The sequence below is a fragment of the Phoenix dactylifera genome, chromosome 5 (genome assembly GCF_051530095.1).
Source record: "Phoenix dactylifera cultivar Ajwa chromosome 5, Ajwa_hap1_PhDact_Kaust_v1.1, whole genome shotgun sequence".
NCBI lineage: Eukaryota > Viridiplantae > Streptophyta > Magnoliopsida > Arecales > Arecaceae > Phoenix > Phoenix dactylifera.
Genome location: NC_143194.1, coordinates 848,518 through 876,059, shown reverse-complemented (window position 1 = coordinate 876,059; position 27,542 = coordinate 848,518). Strand labels below are relative to the sequence as shown.

The 27,542-nt window shown below is 37.9% G+C and overlaps 2 protein-coding genes across 2 annotated transcripts; one reads left to right on the top strand and one right to left on the bottom strand.

The window, feature by feature from the left end:
* Window positions 1-5,240: 5,240 nt before the first annotated feature.
* LOC103707245 (nucleic acid binding / methyltransferase) lies at window positions 5,241-12,195 on the top strand. The gene is made up of 4 exons (XM_008791657.6): window positions 5,241-5,671; window positions 10,292-10,450; window positions 10,790-10,871; window positions 11,784-12,195. The coding sequence occupies exons 1-4, from the start codon at window positions 5,345-5,347 to the stop codon at window positions 11,933-11,935; spliced, it is 720 nt and encodes a 239-aa protein (XP_008789879.1). The 5' UTR covers window positions 5,241-5,344; the 3' UTR covers window positions 11,936-12,195.
* A 473-nt stretch (window positions 12,196-12,668) lies between these two features.
* On the bottom strand, window positions 12,669-22,170 carry LOC103707257 (zinc knuckle (CCHC-type) family protein). The gene is made up of 8 exons (XM_008791677.5): window positions 21,643-22,170; window positions 21,227-21,331; window positions 20,966-21,124; window positions 15,354-15,515; window positions 15,026-15,142; window positions 14,831-14,938; window positions 14,136-14,750; window positions 12,669-13,560 (listed from the first exon to the last, which is right to left on the bottom strand). The coding sequence occupies exons 1-7, from the start codon at window positions 22,006-22,008 to the stop codon at window positions 14,319-14,321; spliced, it is 1,449 nt and encodes a 482-aa protein (XP_008789899.4). The 5' UTR covers window positions 22,009-22,170; the 3' UTR covers window positions 12,669-13,560; window positions 14,136-14,318.
* Window positions 22,171-27,542: the final 5,372 nt, after the last annotated feature.

Sequence of the window (27,542 nt, the reverse complement as noted above, 5' to 3'; positions counted from 1 at the left end):
AATATCATATAGGAATTAAGTTCGCATAGATTAGGTTCAAAATGGATTGGATATGGTTCGAGTCTAAATTGGACTAGGTATGATTTGGAATTAAGTCCAAGCCCTAGGCATGTAGCATTATTTGAAGAATTCAAATCCCTTGATTGCTTCAAGTATTATTAAACTACACAATGTATACTTGGTAAGCTACAGAATTCAGATTTGGGCCAAGTTGTGTTCATAAAGATCGTATACTTTCACATAACAAGTAGATTAGATGGACATTTATTAGAACCATATATAAACTTGAGAATAACATGGATATATTCATCCGTCTTCGGATGAAAATCCAAACAATAATTCTAGTCTAGGTAAGGGATGGTTCACAAGTCTTACTAATAGCCCAAGTATTGAGTTTGCCATCTTGAAATTACAAAACTGTATTTGGTGATCAAAATAGTAGATATAATATAATGAAAAAGCCCTCAATTATTGAGAGTTATATGCTAATCTGTGCTCTGAATACCAAATGCATGCCATCCAAAGTTGAATAGAGGAGAGCATTAAGTGTCTTGTAAGTACATTAAAAGATATATTATAACTTTCTGCCTATGGTCACCTTATAGCATCCGTTTCTTAATTGTTTTGGGGGTTATTAGATAGCATAGGGCTCAAAATAAAAGATTAAGATTTATCAGAATTGTTTCTTTGATTTATAATTTAGTTTTCATTAAAACTTGTTCAAAATGATCGGACAAGTCATTAAATCTCATGTGAAATCTTAATTCCTGCAAATGCACAAACTAAAGAAAAAACAAGATGAGTATGTATCACATTTGTAATGAAATTGTTACCGTACATTTTTAGATATCTACTTATATAACTAGCAAAACCATTATAATTCACAAGTCACAAAAATTGACTCTATTGATTCATCTATTTGATAATTGTCACTTATTTTTGTTACTTGGCTCTTTAAATCATTAGTAACAGACATTAATAATGCATAACGTCTTATTGGTGCCCTTTCATCCCGTCCGAACATACCTTGAAACTCGTTGGCAAAGTTCCATCTGAGTGTGCTAGAAAGAGTGATGGTAAGTCATGGTAAGGGATGTTTCCTTTCTATAAATAGGTCATGCATCTCTCTCTTCAGTGCTTATCCTTCTTCTTCCTCCTAACTATTCTCATACCTCCTCCTGATCTTCTTTCCCTTATTAAGATGAGTGAGACCGAGTATTGGCAGGAATAATATGTTTGTTTGATCAACCAACTTTTGACTAGGTTGTCAATTCGGAATAGTGTCACAAATCGGGGTGTCATTATAAATGGATGTCATTGCTGAATTGGAATATCATCACCATCGGCTTGTTGTTTGGTTTAGAGCTTCTAAATCGGCGATCTGTCATTTTTGCAACTGGCCTTCAACTATTTCTGTACCCTCTCTTTCTTTGGGCTAGTTCTAGTGGATTCTTTTTGCATTTCCACTCTTATCAACTGCGCCCACTTCTAAGCCCTAAGCCCATTGCACTCATTCTACTCCAACTACAATTAATGATGAAGTACGGTGGGTAGATATTAGACCATCTTGAAGCTTCGGTGAGCCAATGACAGTGAAGGATCTGTTAGCCTCGATCAAGAGTGAAATGAGCATTAGTCCGATCGATTGTATCTCTATTTTCCTTGCATGCCTCTTACAATCTAAGATGATATTTTTTAGATTCTTCCCATTAATAACTCAATATCGGCCTACCTTTTGGCAGATTAGGCTGATGATTAGAGATTTCTGATATTCACTATCAATTGTCCAATCCAATAGAACTGAATCAAGTCTCTAGAAGCAAAGTCGACCAATATTTGCTAGGAAGCACAGCTCCTGGAGGATAATAGTCTCCAAGCCAGCATCCAAAGGAAGGGGTCGAATGTGTATTGGCAACTGATTTTGTACCAACTTCCGTGCCAGGCATTGCGGATCTTATGTCTGTTGCTGAGGTAAAAGAGAACCGATCTTTGCTGGCAAATACAACTTGGCTGATTTGGACAGCTTAAAACAAAAGGATATTTCAAAACATCACACAGTCTCTTGTGCATTTAGTGAGAAGAGCTTATGTCCACCTTATACACCAGAGTACTGCAAATTGTCAATTTACTTTTTAAGATTCCATTAAGGAGCTGTGGTAGTCATTCGCTACTTAACAATGGCCGCTCATCTAATCGCTCTACCTCATGGCTGCCCCTTCCTTTGGAACTTCAAAAGTAAATTTGGCGTTGTTGTAACAGCAGACAGAGCGGTTGTTGGGTTTATAGTTTGGGATAGCGAGAGCCACTTTATAAGAGCTGGCAGCAAGACTGTTGTCGTCCTCTTCAGTCCGTTATGCTGAACTTGTTGTAGCCTAGATGGGGCTACACAGAGCTGTAATGGATTTAAAAGCTTCGGTAGTATGGTTGGAAGGTGATTCTATAACTATAATATGATAGATTGCTAACTCTTTTGTAGGTACAAATTTAAAGATAACTCTACTGAAAGATATTCTTCAATGAAAAGCAAATTGGCATAGGTTTAAGCAGATTTTATGGCAAAAATTGCACTACAAGGGGACTATTTTAGGTCTGCAGGATATTCTATTCATTGAGGTCTATCTTCTATTTTGCAGGACGATGTTTGTGGTATAGCTTAAAGGAGAAGAGGATGCCAGCGGCTAGGTAGAGTCATATTCATACTGCTTAATGAATATACATATATATACGTTGAAGATAATTTGGTTTAAGTTTTTATCTACTAACTTTGATTTCTTATATAATGCTTCAGTTGGTCAATATACATATAGCTTGAAGATATCGCAGTAACAAAGTTTTGAAGGTTTCTGTTGTGAGGGGTGCTTGTTTACACATATCTTGCACTTTTGTTTTGATGCTACCTTTACTGATTTAGGTGTGTTAGCTTTATATGCATCATGCAATTGTGCAGTTACTGAGTGTTGTATGGGCTTGAGTTCATAAAATGTGGTGAGTATTTGAACTCTATTGTATTTATTGGCTTTTTAATGAAAGCTTTTAGCTCCTTTTCCTACCCAAAAAAAAAGAGAGGAGTAGAAAGAATCAAAAGAATTATGAATGGCCTGCACAATAGTACCATTTTAGTAAAGCATAATTATTCGTATCAGCCTCTTGGTCGAAACTTGTGGAATTCCTTCTAACTAGAAATATATAATACTATTTATTCATTCCGCTTTCAGACTGAATTCATCACCCTTTTAATTTTTTAGCTGCTTTTTATGTAACATTGAGATCTATACTATCCATAATCTATGTGAGAGTCTTTAATTATACGTACCATCAGGTACCATGCCGAGTCAACCCTTGCATTGTTATGTTGCCCTCCGTTATATGACTTTAGATGTGTGTCACATGGAAAAACTCTAGAAGAACCCTTTGGGAAAGTTGCCTCCTAGCCCTCGCAATGCTTATGGCCGGTGCTATAAAACTGCTATAAGTTTACCTTGTACTCCTCGGCAAAAGACTAGAAATTACTATCGGCATGGATTTGTGGACTCCACTACCAAGCTTCTATAGTTTATCATAATTGAATATCTTAAATTCTAGCTAGGTGTTGATCAAAGTATCCATCAGTAATTTAGTCTGTTGTAACTCTGGCGGCATAATTTCTGCACTACCTCAGTCAGTAGGTTTTGAGGGATCTATTGAATAGCCTTCAGCAATTTTCTTGTGATGAGCTAAGTCCCCGATTTGGATTTTTCATAAACCCTAGCAGCTCCATGCACTAGTTGATAAGTCAATTCATCTATCACAAGGATGAGCCTGATCATCTCTATCACAGAATTCATTGGAACATGTGTGGCTTAGCATATCAGCTTTTAACCACAAAAACAAGTTGTTCGATCCGTTCCAGCAATGAAGACGTAGATGCAGTATATTGCTCTAAGAGTGGCCTTAGCACAACAACCACTTTCTCTATAGCTGTTTTTTTTTGAATTTCTTTCATAATGGCATGATGGTAACTATGCAGTGTCCTTCTAGAATTAGTGCGACGGTGACTACATAGGATCCACCCAAACTAATATGACGATGACTATGCAAGGTCCCACTTATATATCTTGGCTTAATATGCTTGCATTGGCTTTTTCTTTATTTGCCCTATAGTGTGATCTTCAACACTTAGGAATATCCTGAAGGCCAATTTAGTCGCCTTTGTCTATTACCGTCCATCTGACTTCATATGCCTTGTGATTGACTACGGCTATATCTTGGTCTGTGAGCCTATTCATTAGCATCATAGCTGAATTCTATCTCTTCGATTAGTACCTCCATAGAAAGGATTGTGGCTAGATCCTATCCAACCTAGCAAGGATCATCAGATTTCTAACTGCTTTTCCTCCGTCGAACTTTGTCTACATGGTGTTGGCTCACGATCTCCAACTAATTTGTTGAGATGGGGTGTGAACAACTGAGAAAAGTATTGTGCTACATGTTTAGAAGTAAATTATATTCCTTTTGCACTCTCTCTCTCTAATATTTTGAAGTCCGCTAGCTAAAATAGAGGGTCTTTCTATTATTTCCTATATAATTTTTTTTTACTTGTAGAGTTTATATTTTTTATTGTAATATTTGAATTATGATTATGTTAAGTACCAATATGATAATATAAAAACATGAATGCCATTGTAGAAGGAGTAATCAACTATTTTTTTTATAAATTGACCAAAATATTTTTCTTCTCGTTTGCTCACATTCTATATTGATACCATTGCTGTAATTGGCTCTATATTTTCAATAACCTTACATTTATAAATCTCGCAGCCATTTTCCTTGAATTACTTCTCAATCCATTAAAAAGATGAGAGCACCCATGATAAGACTACCATCTAAACCAAACCACAATTAGATTGAGCATTTTATAAATATTGCAATTTATGCTACTAAAGCCTATGACATTATGTACCTCATCACTCCAACCCTTAGGCTATACAAGTTCTAAAAGAAAAACATCATAATAGGGTGACAGTGGAGTCATATGGGTTAAAATCTGCCAATCCAAATCTGATTTATTTATTAAACTAGTTAAAATTTTATATCTAAATTTGATTATTTTAGTAAATAGATTGGTCATAAGTTTTCTTTTTTTTTTTTGGTTGATCTAAGTTAAACGCATAAGCATTGGCACCCTGCGCGAAGCTCGCTACTATTCATCCCCTGCTAGATGGGCGACATCATTTTGACCTAAACGGGTGAGCTAAATTAAGAGAGAGAAAAATTTGGTTCGCCCAAAACGCCCCCGCATAGCCTGTCCCATAAATCGAAGCCTCGCCAAGCTTCGCCTCGAGCCTTCCCAAAATACACCCGCAAAATGTCCGCAAAAGGGGAAGAAAGGCTGAGCGCCGCCGCCGAGGATGGCCACGAAGACGACGACGACCCGCCATTTCTGAGCTCCCGAGCTCTCGATGCTCTGAGGGAATTCCTGACAGAGAAGCAGAGCTCGGCGAGGGTGGAAGAGGAAGAAGGGGATGGGCGCTCGGAGGAGGTGCGGCTGCTGGCAGAGGACTGGCGGCTGAGCCAGTTCTGGTACGACCGAGAGACGGCGGAGACGGTCGCCGAGGAGATAAGAGGTCTCTGCGCCTCCACCTCTTCTGTCGTCGCCTGCGTCGCGTGTCCCACCATCTACGTTTATCTCAAAGTCAGACGCCATCTCTTCCTCCCTCCCTCCTTTCCTCCCTCTCTCTATTCTATCGTGGAGAACTGCTCTGAGATCGAGTAGGTAGAAGGGCAAATGTGGTTCTGATCGATGGATGATTCAGAATCATTGTGGAGGGTTTACGTAGTTGGAGGTCTATAATTCTGAGCTCAGATTTTGACCTTTTTTTTAAAAAAAAAAAAACAATTGATCTTTTGTCTTTCCTTTAACGAGCCGGGGTTTGTAATTGGTGGTGGTCTTTGTTTCTGTGCTCAAGCTTTGATTTTTCATATGAATTTTGTATTGGAACGGGCACAATCAGCTGTATAACCTCTTAGACTTCTTTTTTGGAACGGAAACAAGTTAAAAGGGGTAAAAGATTTTGGCTAGCTTAAATAACGGAAGGCTAAGGTATTTGATATTAAATGGTTTTTGTAATGAGTGTGCCGGGAGAAAGTTACTTCCTTTAAACCAAAAAGGCATATTTTGGGTAGAGACACTGGTGGAAATTATGTGTGCTAGACGGTGCGCTTTGAAGTTTGAATAATTTTCTTTGGTAGGAAAGTTGTGCAAGCTCTTTATATATGCCTATATAGTGTCAAACAAAGTGCATTTCCTCATGGGAAATGCAAGGTGATAGCAGTCAAGACATGTTCTTCTTTTTTTCTTTAATTTTCGTTATCGATGTAAGGAAAATAGTAGCCATAGAGAAAGGAACAAAAGCTACAGCCTATAGGCAAAGGAGAATAAAAGGGGGAGAATTTAAAATGATTTAGTAGTCATGCAAAGTTTATTAGCAATTTCATTTGGTTTTATGTGTCGTAAAAGGAAACAAGATGTCCTTAATTAGCCAGCAATGTTATATGGCTCCAGATGTTGAGCAAAATAGAAGGTTGAGGCATGTAAACTTTGTGGACATGATAATGTTTAAATTAAAAGTATATGGTGTATTTGAGGATATTAGAGAAAGAGTTGGAGTTGAAGTGTCAAATTAGTGGTAGTGACATAACAAAAAATGGTGGGGAAAAGATTGAATAAAGTCACAATAAAAAGGTGTCTTAAATTCATGACTAGGAGTGCACACACTATAAGAATCATAGAGTTTGTATTGCCAATTATGGATGATGTGATGAATTTAGTGGAAATTGCATGGAGAAAGATATGATAAGTAAATGTTAGGAATATGTGCTCAAATTCATTCTATGAAGAAAGATGGAAAATTCACATATAATTTACTTAGAGTTGTAGAAAAGGATTGCAACTACTTATCTAACAGAGGGTATAGCTGACAAAAAGATTCATGTAGAGCACCCTATTTTACTTGAGGCAAGGCTTGTTGATTATTGTTGAGGATATGGTAATATTCATGTAGAGTGCCCTATTTGACATGGAGAAATGCTTCCAATGCAATTGGAACTTTGTGGTGAATGGAAAAACTTCTAAACCAAGGCATTGGATGTTTGTGAAGCTTCACATAGGAAGCTAAAATGCGTCACTGTAATTCTTGAATGAGTAGTAACTTGGAGGGATTTAGAGATCTGTGGAAAAAGATGATACATTTGGAGCAATTGCTGCTTGAATTGTGGTGTGCTTTGGATAGGGCACTAGCCTTTTTCACAATTGCAATGCTCTATGATCTACTCATGCATATTTCAAGGTGACTAAATCATGAAAACAATGAATTCAAAAATCTGTGCTAATAACAAATGAGAGTTTTGAATTATGGAATATTCCAAGATTATTCTATCACTCACATTTTTCCTCCAAAAGGAGTTAATTTCCCCATTCGTAAAATCTCTCTCCCCCCTTCTCTCTCTCATATTGGATTTCTTAATAATCAAAGTCTGCCTAAACCCATGTCTCTCTTCTTTCTCTTGATACTAGGTTCCTGTTTTTATTGGCGTCCCTCGATTTCCTCTCTTGATCAATATCCTCTCTAAAAATTCTCTTTCTTTATGCCTAGTTCGCTTTCTATCATATCAGGTATGAACCACCTATTGATCATTACTCTTCCTCTCTAATGGGTCTTGTCTTCTTCATGTTGCTTTATCATTCTATTTTTTTTTTCAAAAGCACCCTAATTTAGTATATCTCCATTATTTGGACTCAGGAACAAGTAAATGTGTTATATACACTTTTGTACTTCATAAAAAAAGGAATCCTTTTTGATCAAGTATTTAAGTTGCCACTAGTTCAGGGTGTGTTGGCTAGTGGCTAGCACGACATGTGTCATGCATCTTGTTATGTTGGCATGTGCCAACATGCAGTGGGTAGGCCTGGATGACATTGGCAATGCAATTTTTGGTACATTTTTTAAAAACTTTTGGGGTTTAAATTTTTGCTAGTTGGGCTAAGAGTTGTTTCATGCATTGAAACAATAATTTAATCCCCTATATAGAATCATACAATAAAAAAATATAGGTAGATATATTTGTTGAATATTGTGTGTTGTCTTTCAAACTACACGATATCTTAAGAATGCATAAACATTAACTTAAAATCTTTGATAAAAATAGACAATCAATTATTCATAAAATTTTTGATGAAAAGACTTTGGAGCTTGGGATTCATTCATAGTTTTTCATAAGGCATCTATGCATATTAAGCATTGTGTGATATTAAACTTTGAAAAGGTATCGGAGGGTAAAATATTAAACTTTGTTACCCGACTTTTGGGTCTTGGGATACTTGGAACATAATGAAATCTGTGAGCTTTTAATTTTTGAGGGGTTCTTTATTATTTAGAAGTTGCTATTTTTGACCCAATGGTGGCTATTTGAGTTTGTTCTTCAATTGCAAAGTGGTTGATATGATTTTAAATTTTGACTATTCTATTGAACTTAAATGGGGGTAATTCCTTATTTACATGTAATATCTTTATTCTATTTACTTGAATGATATTCATGTAATTTAAGTTTGTTTTCAGTTCTTTGCCTGTTGAGCCATAGGTTGTCAACTACCAACAAATCTCCCATTTCCTCCCAATGAAATGAAGTAACGGAAAAAAAAAAAATTGAACCCTTTTGGCTTGGTACCCCTAACCAAGTGCTTGATTTCGGCACCGACTTGTGGTGGTATGTGCTATGTAAGCCACCCATGTTGGAGAAATTGTAACACCAAATGAAGTTTTCTGCAATATCAACCATATCACACGGCGTTGGAATGGAAGGCAATGCCATGATACGGGAGTGAAACAATCCCATGAAGAGAGGAAGGAATGGTTTAGCAAGGTAAAAGTGTAACAGAGCTGGTTGCAAGGATCACCAATTCAATCAGTGTCACTGCTCACTAGTATGGTTTAAATAGATAATCTGATGCATCACAAAAGGGTGCTTTGTGTCTGTGTTGCAGAATGAGTACTTTGTATTTTGATAACAATAATAAAAGAGCAGCATTGGATAGAAAGTAAGAGAAATGGTAGAAAGATGGAGGAAGAGTGACAAAAGGAGAGGAGCTCAGAGAGACTGGAGGGGGGAATATATTGAACCTTCAGAAAAATAAATGCTCGCTTCAAATCCATTTTGATTTGATCATTGGCCTCTTCTCCTTATAGCATAGAGGAGCCAACCACTTATTAGGATCAATTCCTGGAAAGGAAATGAAAATATAATGAGAAAGCTATACCAAATCCTTTTTATCTTGCACTAACTTGGAACTGCTTGCATCTAAAGCACCTTTCACTAATTCAATGTAGTTTATGCAGACCCCAAAGATAATATTATGTCTGTCAAGTGTCTTCTCGTCCCCCTAAAGAAAAAATGAAGAAAAATCACAATGTATATGTTAGAATCATGGTACACGGTACTGGCCCAAATCGGGCGGTACAGGACATACCATACCGTACCAGTTCGGTACTAGTATCCGGTATGGATGGCGTACCGACACTTGGTACACCAAAAAACTTTCATACCATACCGTACCGATACTGTTCTAGTGTGGCACCGGTAAGGGGTCCGGTACCGGACGGCCAACCTTGGTTAGACTTATTTTAATTTCTAAAAAGTGTAAATGAGTCAAGATTTAATCCCTAAATATCCCTTAAAGTGCTTCTAACTTTAATTATATTTGGTTGGTGCTCATGTGAAGCCCAAAGATCTACCTATAGCTAGCCACATCAATTGTTCTAAGGCAAGAAACTTGTACACAAATTTAGTGCCTTTTTTATGCTGCTTTAACCACTCCAAATAGGATCGAGGTACCCCTTTTACCAGAGATGGAACATGCATTGGGATTTTTCTTGAGCTAAGACAAAAGCCCTAGGTCCAATGTCACAACCATCTTTTTATTCTTTTTCAATCAAATTTGTATTCTGCTATATTCTTAGACAAGTGTGGCTTTGCTTGTCGGTTAAGTCTTTCCACCTAATTTATAAATTTCTACTGCTTATGGAAAGGCATATCTTCTTATCTTATGATCTCTATATTCGCTTTCACCAATTATGGTTGCACTCGCTAAGACACTCTACAGAGGAAGTTTGATGGTCATTTATCCGTTATGACAACTATACTTTTGATTGTGGAAGCTGATTCCTTATTCAATTAAACATTACTAATCTTTGTTAGCTTTTTATCACTAAATGCTGGTTATATTGATACTGATTTGCTATCTTTATGTAATTTTCAGAGAATTGATCCTGCAATCCCGGTGCAATTACTTGAGTATGATAAACGGTTTGAACAATATGGTAGTGATTTTACTTTTTATGACTACAATCAGCCGGAAGAGTTGCCCTCTGCATTAAAGCATGCCTATCAAGTTGTTGTTGCAGACCCTCCTTACCTGGTGAGTATGCTGATTTGGAAGGTGAAAAGTCGTACTTGATTTGGAATTTCATGTTCTAAGTCTAGCAGTTGCAGAATAAATGTGGTATGATGGTTCATGTTATCAATTGGTCCTTCAATCTAGTTAACCATTGCAGAATTGTACTGGGTGACTGACCCATTATACAGGCAATTCATGTAAAATTGCACGAATATCTGCTTGCATCCCATCGGTTACAAACGACGCACCCAACTTTGTACAGTTCTTGAAATTGACATAAACTTTCCTGTGTATTATATTAGGATGGTTCTTTTAAGAAAGGTTCTAAAGCCCTTTAATTCCCTCATTTGGTGCATGCAGAGCAAGGAGTGCTTGGAGAAAGTAGCCCAGACAATTTCTTTCCTAGCCCACCCTAAGGAGCCATACTTTTTGTTACTTACAGGTAAATTGCTTTTATTTTCTTCATTAATTTATAACTTATTTGCTGATTTTCCAACAATCTCTTACATACCACTTAGATAACTCTCATTTCTTCCTGGATCTTGTGGCCTCTCTTTTTTTCTCCTAGTATTTATTATTATTACATTTTCATTCAACACTTCAGGTGACTCAGGTAAGGGAGTAGTCTTTTTTTTTTCTTCCAGTTATTATTATTACATTTTCATTCAACACTTCAGATGACTCACTTGGATAAGGAAGTAGTTATCTTGCTCTTGAGGGTGAAAAAGGCAGATTGCAATGACTTTTCCAGTATCCCTCCGCGATTTCTATTCTTTGGCTGGTGGAGTAGAATGGAGTAAACTGTGACCCACAAATTGTTTTCTACCTGCTAACTTTTGGCACACAGGCTTTATTAAATCTCTGACTCAAACATATGAAACATGTTTCATGCTTGTGTTAAAAGCAAATCTTATGTAATCTATCTACTGCTATGCATCAGACCAAATGTCAAAGCTCCTTGATTTGTATTTCTGGGTTTGCTTGCGGCACCATCTTTGATAGCTTAGTCCAATATTTGTGGTACCTTCTAATAAGGTGATCCTTATCAATTTGTGGAACCGTGCACCCATTCTCGTTGTTTACTCTCTTGTGCTTGAGACATGTTAATATGAGGTTAATTGGAACCAGATTGGATTCAAATCTCTTGCGAGATTTTTTTTCGAGTCTCAAAGTTTTTCTGTTGACATGCTCCACATTATTTAGTTGTAGTTGTAAATATACAACAAAATGGACTCAGGAATATTTAAGCATTTGATAACTGGCATACATTGTAAAATAGACATGCCAATAGGTATGTAGATTTGGCAATGCCTGTCTATTACTTATTCTGTATGTTTGCTTCTACTTTGAGCAGGAGAGGTGCAGCAGCACAGAGCTGCAGAGCTATTGAATGCGTATCCATGTGGCTTCAGACCGCAGCACTCCAACAAACTTGGAAATTCGTTCCGGCTTTATACAAATTATGATCCTGCAGAGAGACTGGGCGGCTGGGAGCGATCCGGCTAGTTATGGTAGCATGCTCACTCTTCAAGTTCTAAAGCAGACTCTTTTTCTTTTCCTTTCTTTCTTATTTTCAGTAATGAAGTGAAACAGACATCTAGAATGAAGATGAATTGAGGCTCATTTTTCAGTTTTCATTTCCAAATTTTTAAGCTCTAAAACAGGCTATGTCTTTTCCTTTCTTTTTTATTTTCAGTAATTGAAGTGAAACAGACATCTAGAATGAGGGACGAATTGAGGTTCATCCTTCTGTTTTCATTGCCAAATTGGTTTTGTTGCAATTTTATGTTGATGAGAAGTTAAAAACTATGAGTGCTTGAATCCATTTGAAGAAAGATAAAGTAGCTTCCAAGGATGGCCTTTTCTTGGGGGTAAAAAAAAAAAATTGACACCAAGTAATGTTTGCTCCAAGTGAATCTTGGTTAGGCTATCTAATTTTCTAATTGTCCCTTAACTCTAAATGTACCTGCATCTAGCTTTCAATTTGAGAAAAACCATGAATGTATCTCAGAATTCAATATCATCAATGAGTTATTAGGATTCAACAATAATGACACATTCAGGAAAATGGCATTCTGATAATGGGAGGTAAAAAAACTGGTAAAAGCTTTTCGCCTGAAGGCCACATAGAAGTCTGGACCATATCCGGGCAATGGCAGGCTGAACACAGCGCAAGCAAAAGTAATGCATCAATATTTCATGTTAAAGTCGGAGGAATTTGTCAGCGGATATCAGCGTATGCAATGCAACCAGAAATCCTAAACTTCATTCAACAAATTGTACAAGACTCTTGGCAGAAGTAATCCAAACATTTCTTTAGCAGGTTTATATGTTGTCTGCAGCTAGTCTTTCTGGTTTGTCTCAAAGATGGCAACCTGCTCCACAAGCATAGAACAGCCTACCAAATACCAAAGTAAATGTACCTAGGTTTTGAACAATGAACTAGGTTGTACTCAAATGAGATCAGTCTAGAATCTCAGGTCTATTGAAATCCATGAGTACACTCTAACCAGATAACTGAATTGAAAGATACCGTTATCCAGGTGCCGATATCCCCTGCGAACGATGCAAGAATCCAAAGATGTTCGTAGACCTTCTTAAGACACTGCAGTCATCCAACCTATGAGAAAATCATGGAGCACCACCAGGCAACAGGACCGTCAGTTTCCACAGGTTCACCCGAGCATGCGCATCCACATAACACTCGCAACAGCTTTGATAATGTTCAGTGTGGAAGATCTAAATCCTTGAGGAACACATTCTATCTAAAAAAACCTTGGATAAAATCTTCCAAGATAGGCATACCATGTTCTCCAAGAATGCACTCATCTTCACCAGTTCTCTTATCTCAGCATTGGATTCCTGCAGTCCAAACATAGGGACCCTCCACCAGGTTTTCTAAATAATTCTTCTTGAGCTTCAAACACAATGTATACCATTATCTAACACATGGAACACAATAAGCTAACCAGTTCAACAAGTTAGACTAACTGGATAAGGGTCACCAATTTCGTTCTATTTTGAATAATTTCAACTGCTTGAAATGAAAGCACACGTCTCATGTACAAACACAACAGCCCGGCAAAATGTTGAGGGGCAGGTCATAGTTGCAAAATCACTTGCCCAACATCCTGCAAAAGTAAAAATGTGATGAGTGGCTGGATTCCATATTTTTTTCAACAGGCAAAACACTAATGCTGTTACTAAAGCAAATAAAAAGGGGCCTTGAAAGAAAATTGATACATGTGAGCCATATGCACTGCAAAAGAATTGCCAGGACCATGGGTTAAATTATGTTTTATGAAGGTAAGAAAAATGGATTAATCGACAGGCTATATGCATAATATAAGCAATCAATGGTTTAATCGTCAAACTGGTGCCTCTTCTAAGGTTTGCAAAGAAAAAAAAAATCATTACATATAGCAATTCTTCCTGCTCAAAATGCATGCTGTTAGACATTCTAATTTTCAAAAAACTTTACACCATCAGAGGGGGAATCCATGTTATTAAACAGCATACATTAGGCACTTCTGAATAGTTTTCCCAATTACTGACTTAGGATAATCTACTTGCTTCAAGGAGATCATTAAATGAATAAGGAACTAAGAGCAGTTGACATCACATATTTGTTCATATTTGAATTGAAAACCTATTAACGGCAAACAACAAAACCAATAGGGAGGTAAATTAGAGCAGAAATGCTTACAGATTTATGACATGTTCAGAGCCCTGGATTTGCTTAAAGGAATAAATTTCATGGGCAGGCAACATGACAAATTAGAATGACACATCCCCCAGAGGCTGTTGTTAGAATTTGCGAGTTTATTTCTTTTTGCAGCTACCCTTTGCTGGAAGAAGAGCAATCAGCATCAAACAGTTCCCAGCTTTGCTATGATCTCCCAAAACGCCTATGTGAGTTACCAAATCTTGATGCCGAAAAATCATGTTGGTAGTTACCCCTTGAAACATGCAGACTAGGGGTTCCTACGAAATACTTGCGCTTCTTAGAAGACTGAGAGCTAGAATATTGTCCACCTGAACCTAACGGATAATTTTTGTGACTACTTTTAACTGGCGTTCTGGGAGATGCCCAACCATTTGTTTTAAACTTCTTCCTAGCCAGGTCACCTGGATCATCAACAATCCAACCACCCCTTATCCTGGATCTACCAGCTGACATATTCTTCCTCTCCTCATCAAGCAAACTTTTCTTCTTATGTGATTTGCCAAAATCACGAGGCGCTGATCTGCTCCCCAAAAAGTCTTTATTTTCCTTAGCAAATTTCCGAGTAGGAGTTGATTCACCCATCCTTCTGGCAGACTGCAAAATATTTACAAATTACATTTCTGAAAAATAGGCACCATCATTTATTGAGAAAGTTGTTATAGATAAGAATTAACCATAGAAATTTTTGTGCAACCCCGTGCAAAATGCCCTTCTTCACCACATTTGTAGCATAAAGTTGGTGATGCAGCAGCACCTGTTTCACCACGTGGCTTTGCACATCCCTAAGCAAATGGATTTGAATGGTAAGACCAATACATCACATACAGCAGAACTAGCATAACCAAGTTTAGTAGGTCCATTAATCTTACCAAACCAGTATGGCCCAGCTGGGCACAATTGTAACAAGAAACTTCTCTTGGACCAATATCTGTAAAGTCGGCACAGCAGAGATGACCATACTTTTTGCAAATGTAACACTGTATTTCCTGCACAATCAAAGAGATCAATAGTATAACTCCTTAGTTTGTACTATTATCTAACCACAAGCCATTGTTTCTTGAGAAAAACTCCAAGCCATTGTAATGGTCCAGCAACTATCACCAACAAGCCTTACTCATACATATAAATATATGCATATCATATTTATGCATAAGCATGCAAAATATCAAGAAACAAGGTCCTGAAGACATTATTAACCTTCAGATCATCAGGTGGATACTCATTCCTACACAATAACATGTCATGTCCAACATCTCCACATCGCAGACAAATTTTAGTTTCCTGAGCAATCCTCTTGTGCTTTTCAGGGCAGTCTTTTGCAAGATGTCCTCTTCTTTTGCAAACAAAACAATCTTGTGCCTATTAAAAAAGCAGACAGATAGGTCACAATAGGTAAAACAATGATGTGGAAGAAAAAGCAAATGTAACAAAGTTTATACACAAACTACTTTAGGCAAGAACGCATAACTCAAATTCGAATTCAACAATTTGACAGGCATTCCCATGACTTCGTATGCAGCATTCAGGTCTCAAGAAGGTTAGACCAAAGTTCTTTACAGGTCCACTTGTTCGTTTCAAGGAAAAAGGGAAATTTGGAAAGTTACATTTTAAATATTTCAAAAAATTTATACTTTCAATGCAAAACCTAATTGTCCTTGTCCTTATACTTCCCTGCATCTTGACATACACTAAATCTTTTACAATTTAGTGTCTCACAAGTGGTCCAATTCTATATATGTTAACTTCAACTTCTAAAATTTCTACACAAAAATTCCATCAATTTTCCAAGAAGAGACAATTAAGAAATTAAATTGAACATCATTCATATAAATATATTTCGAGTTATATATATTGGTTGTTCCATCAGCAATAACCCTTCTTCTTGCTCCATCATTATCAAAGCGCCTAATCACCTATTCTCAATCCCTTTCCTATTCAATTGGTCAATTTTTCTCTAGAGCTACCTAATATTACGTCAATTGTTCTTTATATTCATGGTTCGTCAATCCACCCGTACCTAAAACAAGTGTTGGTCAAAGGTGCTCGTTACGTTCAGCTAGGCACTTAATGAGGTCGAGAAGCCCCAAGCACCTCAGCAGTCCCTAGGTGAGGTTGGTTTACAGCACTATTCTTCTTATCTTTTTTGCCCATTCTTTTAAAGCTCATTAGCTTCATTTTGGAAGGCATTTCGATCTATTAGAGCCCTTACAAATAAAAGGCTATTCTAAGACATTCAATGACCTACTATTTTTGTATTACTCTTGTTTGAGAAACATCAAACATGTTTCGGCAGTCTGAACTTTGAATAATCCAAGATGGCTAGTGGTTTAATTTTAATGCCTTTTCCATAAAAACATGTTATTGTTTGATGTGATGTTTTGAAAGATGGGTAACATAGTATATCCATCACTCCCCACTAGTCCTTGTCCAATTTTTCCTTCAATGACTTCATGTTTATTAGTTAACTGCTATCATGTCAATAAACATCCATTAAACCTTATTATTTTCTTCAGTGCAATTCCTTATTTTTATTTGAGATCCCCATCATCTCTCTCAAAAAAATAATACATCCATTACCTAGAATATGCACTTCTACTGTTTTCCAACGAAGGACCACCCCAATATGGGCCCCATATGTTAGTGAAAGTGTACATGCCTTCATAAATTCTTATAATAATGTAGCTTATAAACATGTTTTGAAATGGTATACCGTACATCATGAATCCATGAATATATATGGCATGCCAATATTTCTCTTTTTATTTAAATCCATGAATCTTTTTAAAATTTGTTGTATCATACTTTCCTTTTCAGTTTTTTGAAGTAATAACAATGGGTCTTTTCTAGTAGTGAAGTTTCATTTAAGTTTTACTTTTGCATGAAATGGGACAAGAATACCATTCATAAACCTTTTCTAGTAGTGAAGTTTCATTTAAGATGGCAAAGTATGAGCTCATATATAGTTGCATGCTGAATAAAAGCTATAACCTAATTTTTATCTATACTACATATGAAAGTACAAAGAATTGTCCAGAAATGATCATGACCCTATATTTTCCTTGAAGAAATACTATCCATTTAGACTAATATTTAGTATGAATTAAATACCACATATTAGAAGAAAATCGTCATTAAATTATAACTATGGCTTTTGGCCAAACTTTGACCCAGAAAACATTAGAATGTTGTCAAAAAGCCATGGAACATCAATTATAGTTCTCGAAGAGACCTTTTCAACAAGTCCAGGATCATCAAAATCTAATATTTCTACAAAAGGATACTTTTAACAAATAGATAAGCCTCACTAGATTATAGTCTTTGGCCTATTTTAACCAAGAAACCACATAACCACACCAAGGGCCATACGACATCAATTGATCTTAAGAGGCCTTTCTAATAAATCCAAGATCATCGAAATCTGATATTTCTACAAAAGTTGTGTTTACAAGATTGTCGCTTCCATGCAAAATTTATCAGATTCTAACCACTTGATTTAATAGATCTCCAGATCTCCTTATATCACAAGGCACACCTAACCTAGAGGGCCAAAGAGGACCATAATACCCCCCCAGAACATGTAAAAATATCTAACATACATAACACATCACCTCATATGTGCACTACATAGCAACATTGGCTCCAAACTGTCTACATAAGCATATGTGGGGGGCAGCTAGAGTTCCTTCTTTCTAAAGCTAATGTGCATATCCTATCCATAATTTTTTTTTAAAAAAAATCAAATTTTATATTAATTCTAGCCACTGTGTTAATAAGTCTTCATGGACCACCATTTTCTATTCATGCATTACCCCTTCCCTCTCCCATCCGTTGCCTATAAGGCACTAGTTTTTACAATCCTCTATCCTTATTCCACCTTTTATACATGCATTTGCATGTATATTTTTACTGGTGTATTCTAAAATTTAAAAAAAAAAAACCTTTTTCATTATCCTTTAATATGACCCATTTCGTATCCTGGACTTTTCAAAGCGAAAGCTCACTCGCTCCATAGAAGGAGAGGAAGCGAAGACGGAGCTAAGAAGTCACGTGCGTGGGAGCAGCTGAAACAAAGAAGAGTCTGGTCCGCTCTGAATTCAGGCCCGGCCCGCCCGTCTGCTGCACTCTTGTTCCTATTCTCCGATTCCGAATCTGATCTGATCCCGAACTCCGGAATAAGTCTTTCGGGCTCTTTAGAGCGTTAGAATGCGTCTTCTGGTCCTCATGTGGGTGATTCCCCATCTTCTTCGTTAAACGTTGGGTTCTCAGTAAGAAGATCGCTGTCTGCTGGGATCTAGTCCATGAAAGAAAGAGACGTTTGGATTACTCAATCACATATTGGACTAGGGAAGCCCCTCTTCTTCTATTGCTTTGCTCGGGGGCTAGCAGCTCGTCCTCCAGACGCAGACGGGGCAGAGTGATCCTTAGTGGTGGACCGATCGACCTCAAGCCCTATCGTCAAAGACAGACTCTTTTGGTGCAATGAGAAGTCCTTATGGCATGTCAGAGCTATTTCTATCCGGACAACCAACTAAGATAACATTGTTATACGAGCCCCCTATGCACCGTTCCCAGTGGAGGACCGGTCGCCGGCCCAGTAGCCAAGAAGGGGCTGTGGATTTGCCAACTCCATCTTTTTGGTCTACTTTCAAGGATAGAATGTCGCCCTTGACAGTCTTTACCTCATTCGCTGGGGAGTTTCGAGCTCTGTCCCTATCTGAAGCACAGGGAGACCCCCTTCCGCTCTGGACCAAGGTGCGTAGCCTTTTAACATTCTCTTTCTCTTTCTCTCTTTCTGGCTTGCCCTTGTTCTCGCCTCTATTCTCGCGTCTGGGAATCTTTCTCTGACTTGTCCTTCGGGGAAGGGAGCTAGATTCGTAGAAATCGAGAAGAATGGCAGCTTTGACTAACAGGATAGGGTGCCAAGGACGTAGTTCGCTTTAGGAGTGAAAAGCTTTCTGAGATGACTTATCTCTCCGGGGCCTTACAATAGATTGCGGCTACCTTTAGTCTGCTGCAGCAGCCCCGATCAATCACCTTGCCAAAAGCCAAAAACAGAAACAGCCCCAAAGCTAAAAATTCCATTCGGAAAGAAGTACAGCTAATCGTACGGTAAACAGAAGCGAGACGGTATGCAATCAATTAATGGAAAGGTTCTTGCTGCGAAGAAGCCATTTGTGCGGACATCTTTCCCAAGCAAAGTTTTAAATAATATTTTATTCATAGTCTACTTATTATTTTTATATCTTTGCTCTTTTCTTGAATTACATTTCCAAGGTTATTTCTGTATTTGAAACTTGCATGTGTGATTTACATAATACAGAAAGTATAGAATGTATGCGGTTAGACACCATTAGTAGGAAGACAGAGAAATTAGAATACTGCAATAAGAAGGATCGAAAGAAAGAAAGGTAGGGTTGCCCTTAAAAATGGAAAGGAGCACTCTCAACAAAAAAAGGAAAAAGAAGAAGTGTTGTGGACTAGTTGCGCATAGGTTGGGCCCAAGGTTGCGGTACCATCCCAAACTGCCAAGTTAAGGATGTACCAAGTTGTATTGGAGGGCGAACTGCCATTGGTCCGCCCCCCAATCCGAGAAACCAGCAATGGCAAGGGAGAGGGAGAAAGGGAGAGAGGAAAAGGGAGAGAGGGAGGGAGGAAGAAAGGGGGGGAGAGGGGCAAAAGGAGAAGAGGAGAAAGGAAAATAGAGAGGGGGGGAGGAGGAGAGGGAAGGAGGGGGAGGGGGAGAGGGAGGGAAATAGGTTGAGGGTGGGGGGTGAAGCCCTCTCTCTTCCGTGCATCGGAACATGGGTGGAGCCCTTGCTTCGAAAAGAATCAAAGCAGCTTTGTCTATGGAGAGGCAAACAAAGCAGCTGACTAGGTTGCATCCTTTGTTGCTTACCTTTCTATCGGCTTTCTTTGGGACAATTACGAGACCATTCCTCCCCCTTAAACCATCTCTTATTTTCTGATTTTATTGGATGTATTCATACTAGAAGTGTATGATCTATCTGACCTATCAAAAAAAAGAGAAAAAATCAAGGGCTTCATCCCCTTTTTTGGATTTTTTTAAGTGAAAAAGGGGGCTTCTATCTGGACTTCACTTAAATAAAAATTCAAAAAAGGGGGATGAAGCCGTTGTTTCTTTTCGAAGTAGAGGCTTCGCCTCTGTTCCGATGCATGGAGCTCGCCTCCCTCAACCTCTCTCTCTCTATCTCTCTCTCCCTCCCCCCTCCTCTCTCTCTTTTCCTCTATCTCCTTTTCCCTCTTCTCCTCATCAATACACGCCGAAACAGCAAGGCACAGTACTACACCATACCATACCGCCAGCCTACTAGCACGGGTACTGGTTCCGGTACTGCAAACCTTGTTGGGGCCCATAATGGCGATAAACTCAAGGAGTAGCACCCCTCCCCCTTCCCCCAACACCCACCCCCAAAAAAACATAAAAACCTGCACTAAAAAGAGAAAAGTTATTATTTGTTGATCTTTTTCTCTTTTACTTTTATATTCCTTTATTAATTGTCTGTCTCTTATCCAACAGTTTATAGATCCTCCGAAGTCATTCTCCAACTTATTATGTTAAATTTGATTTGTTAATGTGCCATATAAGATAAATTCCTAAGTTTTAATCTTACTTTTTAACATTTTTATTGCATACATGAAATGCATGTGCCATCTGCATGCTTGCCTTTGAACAGTTCTTTAGCGAGGTCTAGCTTCAAACTAAATTCAGAGCAAAACTAGCAAATCTAACAAGTAAAGATCAGGGCCAGATAGACTGAATCTTATTCCTAAAAATGGACTTTTCTCACCTGCGTGCACTGTTTCCCATTGTGCCCAAACATTCCACAGACAAAGCATGGCCTCTGCCGCTTCTCCATCATACAGTTCGCAGCCACATGGCCTTCCTCACCGCAGTTAAAGCAAGTCTCCCAATTGCTGTCTCCAGGATCAAAGTACCTTGGCCCACGCTAGTCAGAAAAGAACATTGAAAAGATCCGGATAAATGAGTTCTTCCTACAAGAAAAGCATGTATAGAACTTGAAAAGATTCACAAAGCAATTTAAGCTTACAAGAAGCTTTCGTAGAACCACGTTATCAGATGTTTCATTCACTTCAGTGACCGCAAGATCAGCCGTCTCCAATGGTTCCTCTTCTTCTTTAGCAGGAACAACCACCTGAGGTTAGAAGATAGAAAATATTCATCTCAATATGTCTCTTTGATCAAGATTGAATCAGTGGAAATATATAATGGCAAAGAAATTACCAAGAACGGATTCTTTTCGTACAAAAGCTCATCAAGATTAAACCTTTTTTAATGAAGATTTTTACAGGCACAGAAATTACGTTGTGCATTTTTTTTGTTCCAGGTTCGAAAGTTTCTATTCGAAATCAGCACTAGCGTAACAAATTAAAGAAGTATATCACAAAAAATCTTTCTTTACTACTCAAACCGGGAAATTTCTCAACTTTCATTGAAAAGACTTACTCTTTCATTCTCATCAGCCTCGTTCTTCTTCCTCTTCTTCCTTCTCCGCTTCTTCTTTTTCTCCCCTTCCGCCGACGCCTCCACCGCCGCCTCCCCACCAGAAGGCGCAGGCTCCTGGTCCGCAGACGGCGACGAGGACAGATCTATCACCAAGGCCGGCGCCGCAGCGGCTACAGGGGGCAGGCCTCCTTCTTCCGCCCTCTTCCGGTTGGCCTCGCGCTCCCTCGCCCTCGCCACGATGGCGAGACTGAGGTCCTCGTTGGCCTCCTCGTCGTCGCTGCTGATAAAGATCACGGCCTTCGCCGCCTCGCCATCGTCCTCCTCGTCCGACTCGGCGCTCCCTTTGTCCCCCCGTCGACGGCCCATCCCCGGGATCGGCTAGAGCGCGACGACACCCTAACCCTAATTGGCGTCGGGGAGAAAAGGGAAGCGGTGGAAGCACGAGAGAACGAAGGAAACCCTAGACGATCCTTTTTCCGTATTTGTGTTTATGGGAAGTTAAAAATTCTTCGTATAGACCTTCTTTTCAGTATTTGTGTTTATAGGAAGTTACATACACTCGAAAAAGGGACCCATCAGAAAAACCACAAACAGCGGCATCAGGAGTCGAGAGACAAAAGAAACGAGTAAAAGTGCACCCGGGTTAATGTGCAGACTCAATCAGAGACCATTTTTCGCATGTGGCTGCTGCTATGCAACACGTGCTCACGCACCCGGGTGTTGCGTTATTTTTTTTTATATTATTTTTTTTTATTTTAACGGATTTTTCATATAATACTTGTACGAATACATCCAAAAAAAATAAAAAAACATAAGCTCGCGAAGTGCCAGTGGTGGCAGCTCTCCCTCTTCTAACCATAAGGCGTATCCTGAGTGGTGGGCCGCCACCCAGTCAGCCGCCTCGTTGGCCTCTCTAAATACATGCTTAGCCTCGAAGGCCACACCATCCCTCACCATCATCCTAATGTTCCGGATCAGAGGGTGGTATAAACTCTCACCACTCGGTCCCCTCCGAATCCACTCAATGACTGTAGCCGAATCGCCCTCAGGATAATCGAGCTGGCCTGCAACACCTGCCGCGCATGGCGAAGACCTGCCCAGGCAACTCGCAACTCCACCCCTGGAATTGATGTGTCGAACAACTGGCAACCGTCCGCTGCCACTATCCTAGAGTGAGGGTCCCGTATAACAAAACCTGCCCCGCCTCGCGTACCTCCATCCAGCACCGACCCGTCAAAGTTGACCTTGAGGAAGCTCGGGAATGAGGGCTATTTGATGGATAAAAAATGTACCTGAATATATATATTTTTTGAACTAATATTTTTCAAGCAGTATTTAGATTGAAAATAATTTAATAATATTTTTATTATTATATATAATAATAATATAATATAATATTAGAATTAAAAGTATTTTAGGAATAAAATAAAAAAATATTATTTTATTGGATGAGGGAAAAATAACTGACTCGCTGAAAGTAAGATTTTGTCTCTATTTTTATCTGAAAAAAAAACTTATCCACCTCGAAAAACATAAGATTATAGGTAAGTTGGTCAATAAGAACCAACTCTTTTATGATATTTATCCATAAAAAAATATGCCCTAGATGGTTAGCCTCGTCGGAATATAGGCCCAAATTGACTGCACAGGGAGAGGAGGAGAGAGGGAGAAAGAAAGAGTTTTGGTGTAGACGTGTAGTTGTTTTTACCCCCGAAAGACATAATAGTCTCTCTTCAATAATCTCCATACGTTTAAAATATAACCATAAAAACTAATTAGAGGGCATTTGGAGGGAGAAAATAGCATGAAAGATAAAAAAAAAAAAATTGTTCTCTTTTTTATGCTAATAAATCTTTATAGATTATTAAATATTATAACAATACAATAGATTCTTTATAAAGTAACTTGGCTCCTTCTCGAAACAAACCTTAGATTAAGAGGTCCCTGTGCTACACAAATATACATGTCATTGTATTAATATTAGATACTATTTTGAAAAATAAGAAAAAATACTATTCTCGTTTTAAGAATTGCATTTTGCATGATCTTGGCATGTTATACGAGCTTATGTTTTGAAATGCAATATGAAAATCCAAATATGCTTGCACATACATAACTTGGAAGCATTTTTAGATTTTTAAAATACTTTCCAATTAACTGATTTAGTCATTGATAAAGCAGTAAGAATAATGAGGTAAGACCTCTATTATGTTCTAATTGAAGGGGGAAGAAACAAGAATAGTTACTCTTGTCAATCGGAATGAGTCGGGAGAGGACAAGAAAGTAAATATATATATGAATAGAATCTAGAAAGATAGACCTTTATAAAAATGCTCGAAGAACGATTTATATATGAAAAACAAATAGTTGTTACATAGTCTATTGGTCGAGATAATAAAAATATTTACCATATACCATATAGTTACTGTTTGATTTAAGTAAATGCTGGAGTTTGTAAATTATCAGAGATTCGCTCCCTTTGTTCCTATTAGTTCTTGTTTGATATAATATAATAAGTAGTGATGAATCCACATAGCATCTCTATTTAAACTAATGGTTTGGTTTTAGTATAAAGACTTTATATCAAAGGTGCCACCACCGTTTTGCAAGCTAGTTTGTTGATATGATTTTCCTTACAGCCATCATATTTTTTGTTTAGATCTCTCCCAAATTCCTACACCCTTATCTTCTTCAATATACTTAGTTCTTGTTGATATGATATAGTGCTGGCCTGCTTCAACTGGATGCTATAATAGAAAAAGTCCAAGTTTTTGCTATGGAATTGTATAAATAATTGCTACATCAGAATGAAAGCAATTAGTTTCTTGCTTGTTGTTTGATTGTTTAGATATTGATAAATCTTTCATGGCACAGGTTTCAGTAGTATATTTCTACTATTCCCAAAATAACTATTGTGTACAGAAATTGTTTATATATTGATATAAAAGTGTATCTGAAGAAAGATCTACTGTCAGATGCTGAGAGATTAATTTCTGTACAGTACTCAAGATTTAACCCAAAAGTTATAGTTCTTCTTTTCTTTTGACTTGATGCAGTTTGTTGAGACTGAGCACAGATTACATTGACCTGTATCAGATACGTTGGCCTGACCGGTATGCATGAATATGTTCTTTTCCTAAAGGCAAATCTGTTGAGTAATTGCTGATTCAGATGAATATAATTTATCCAATAGAGAACTTCTTTCTGTTATCTTGTTTCTGAGGCTTTCCACTGCATTTCCAGTTATGTTCCAATGTTTGGAGAAACTGAATGTGATTCAAGACGGCAGTAGGCATGTGTGGCTATAGAGGAACAGCTTGGTGCTCTTGGAAAAGCTGCTGATGTTGGTAAGGTGTGCAATCATGGTTGGACATTGGTTGCCAGATTATTTTAAGAATACATGGGGTTTCATTTCACAAGAAATCAAGCTTGTAGATCAGATATATTGGTCTTAGTAATGAAACACCATATGGGGTGATGAAATTCGTTCAACTTGCTGGGAAAATTCGGCTCAACGGTAAGTTAGTTTCCTTGCAGGTATGAGCCCATTCTTGTTGTAGCTATGGATTACTTCAGGTTATTTTTTGGATAACTATTGCCAACCTTTTTGCCAGAACTCTTACAACTTACTTTGCCGAAATTTTGATGCTACATTAATTGAATGCTGCCAACATGAGAGGTAATCTGTTTTTATGTTCCCTTATGTATTGTATAGCTATCTATTGCTGAAATTCAGATTATGTTCTCTTTGAAATTTATATGCTTGTGTAGTCTTTGCCTTTACATTGTAACATAGTGCAAGAGATAGATTTCTTGCATTTTGCTTTGGGTAATGATTTTATCTTATTTCCTCTTGATGATCATAAGATGATTTGAGTTTGATCTTATGCCTTTTAGGCTTATAATGGACTTGGACTGTAGAGAATGATATGCATCACACTAAGCTGTTATATGTATAGCGAATCTAATTGTTCAAATGGTTTTTATAAGAATCTTTTTTGGGCTCCATTATCTTTGCCAAGTTAAAGATTATAAATGAAATATTACATTCCCATAGTGAGGAGGAAGCCTGGTTGCATAATTAGATATCCCATTTTAATCGCCTACTTTTGAAATCATTATTTAGCACTAGCAGTTGCAGGGGGAATACATGTGATCAGCCCATGGGAAAGGTGCGGAAATTATAAAAAAATATGATAAAAGTGGAGGATGCTTGGGGTTGGAGTTATGGAGAGCTTACAACAGAAACACAGCATGTTTTTTTTTTCATCATTGTGACTTTAGAGGCCATTAAAAGCAATATTTAAACATGTATAGGTGATGGAAGAGAAAAGAATGTAATGTGATATTTTTATCCCTTAAATGGGTCATCTGATCTCCACACGAGGAGCAAGTTTGGACGTAATCTAGGTGGCCTGACTGATCTAAACCACTTCTGTGTTAAGGACTTGGTCCAAAACATGACCCAGTTACTCGGTAGCATGAATTGTTATTTACCGTATTTCACCTTTATTGTAGCTTTGTGCATGCATGGAGAGAGATGCAATCAAAATTATTCTCAATCTCATGTGTATATTGGGGCCAAAGTGCCACATAACTCATCTTGTGAAATATCTAGAACCTCCCAAATCATATGTAACATTTCTGCTATACTATGTAAAAGTAAAGATGTAACTGGATATTTTTGCTTTATGAAAATTTCTTCAAATCATATATCCTTAACAACTTTACGTGTCTGGTAAGCTTTCAATGCCCGGAGCTAAAGAGGAGAGTGAAGGGAAAGACACTTGAGTGAGCAGGAGTTGGCTATGTAAGAGATCAGATTCTGATCATAGTGGTTGTGATTGGCTGATATTAGCCTTCATGGTTAGGATTCCAAGAAGACTCCTCGTGAGACACTGTGGGTGTAAAAGTAAAAAATTTTGCATGATAGAAATCTTTTAACATGTAAAAAATTTAACATGATAGAAATCTATGCGGATTAAATCTGTATAGAACTTTTATGCACACGACTGCCCATGCCTAGTACGTGTCCGCATATAAATGACAAAGCTGTGACTTGCCTCAAACATGGAAAAAAGACATAGAAAGCAGACATGGTCTTGGATCTTTTTTGATATCCAACCCCAGTGTCTTATTCTAATTGTCCCGTCTGATTGGTCGTATATCACGATAGGAGCTGCCGCAGGTGCTCTGTTTATTGCGATTACTGAAAGATTAAGGAACGGCGTTCATTATTTTTGAGAAATGGAGCATTATTCATTATAAGTAACAATACGCACGTAAAGCTCGCTCACCAAAAAATGATAGCAATGCATGAAATAGTAACGTACAGATGGAAGCTCACTATGCTTCACCATTTTCAAACATCCATAGTAGATTCTAAGAATAAGTATTAAGTAATATGTAACTAATCATAACAAATGGTGCTGATTCTAAGAATAAGGGATAATCTTCAGAATGATTTTGTCGGGGTATAACACAAATGATTTATATGAGAACATGAAACCAACATAATTCAGAAATATATAAATAGCGACAGAAGGGGAAAAAAATGAAGATCTTATTGGCAGTGCTCTTGGAGGAGGGAAATCTAAGCATCCTTTCGGAGAAGTTGGGAACTCTAGAGTCTTCTTGAAAACTTGTGCCCTTCTTCCTCCGTCCAGTAGTCACCAGGCTGTTTTGAACATGTCTGTCTTCTTTGCCTCCGTAAGACCATTCTCGGGTAATATCTTTTGTGGCCTCCTTGCAAACATCTCACTGTTAATTTTTCTTAATAAAGGAGGTTGAGGTTTCTCAAATCCTCCGGGCTCCTTCAAAAAGAAGACCTTATCGGCAGCGATGGAAGTGAGTTTTCTATTGCTGTTAATTGTATCTCTCCTTTTTGGCATTATTTCCAC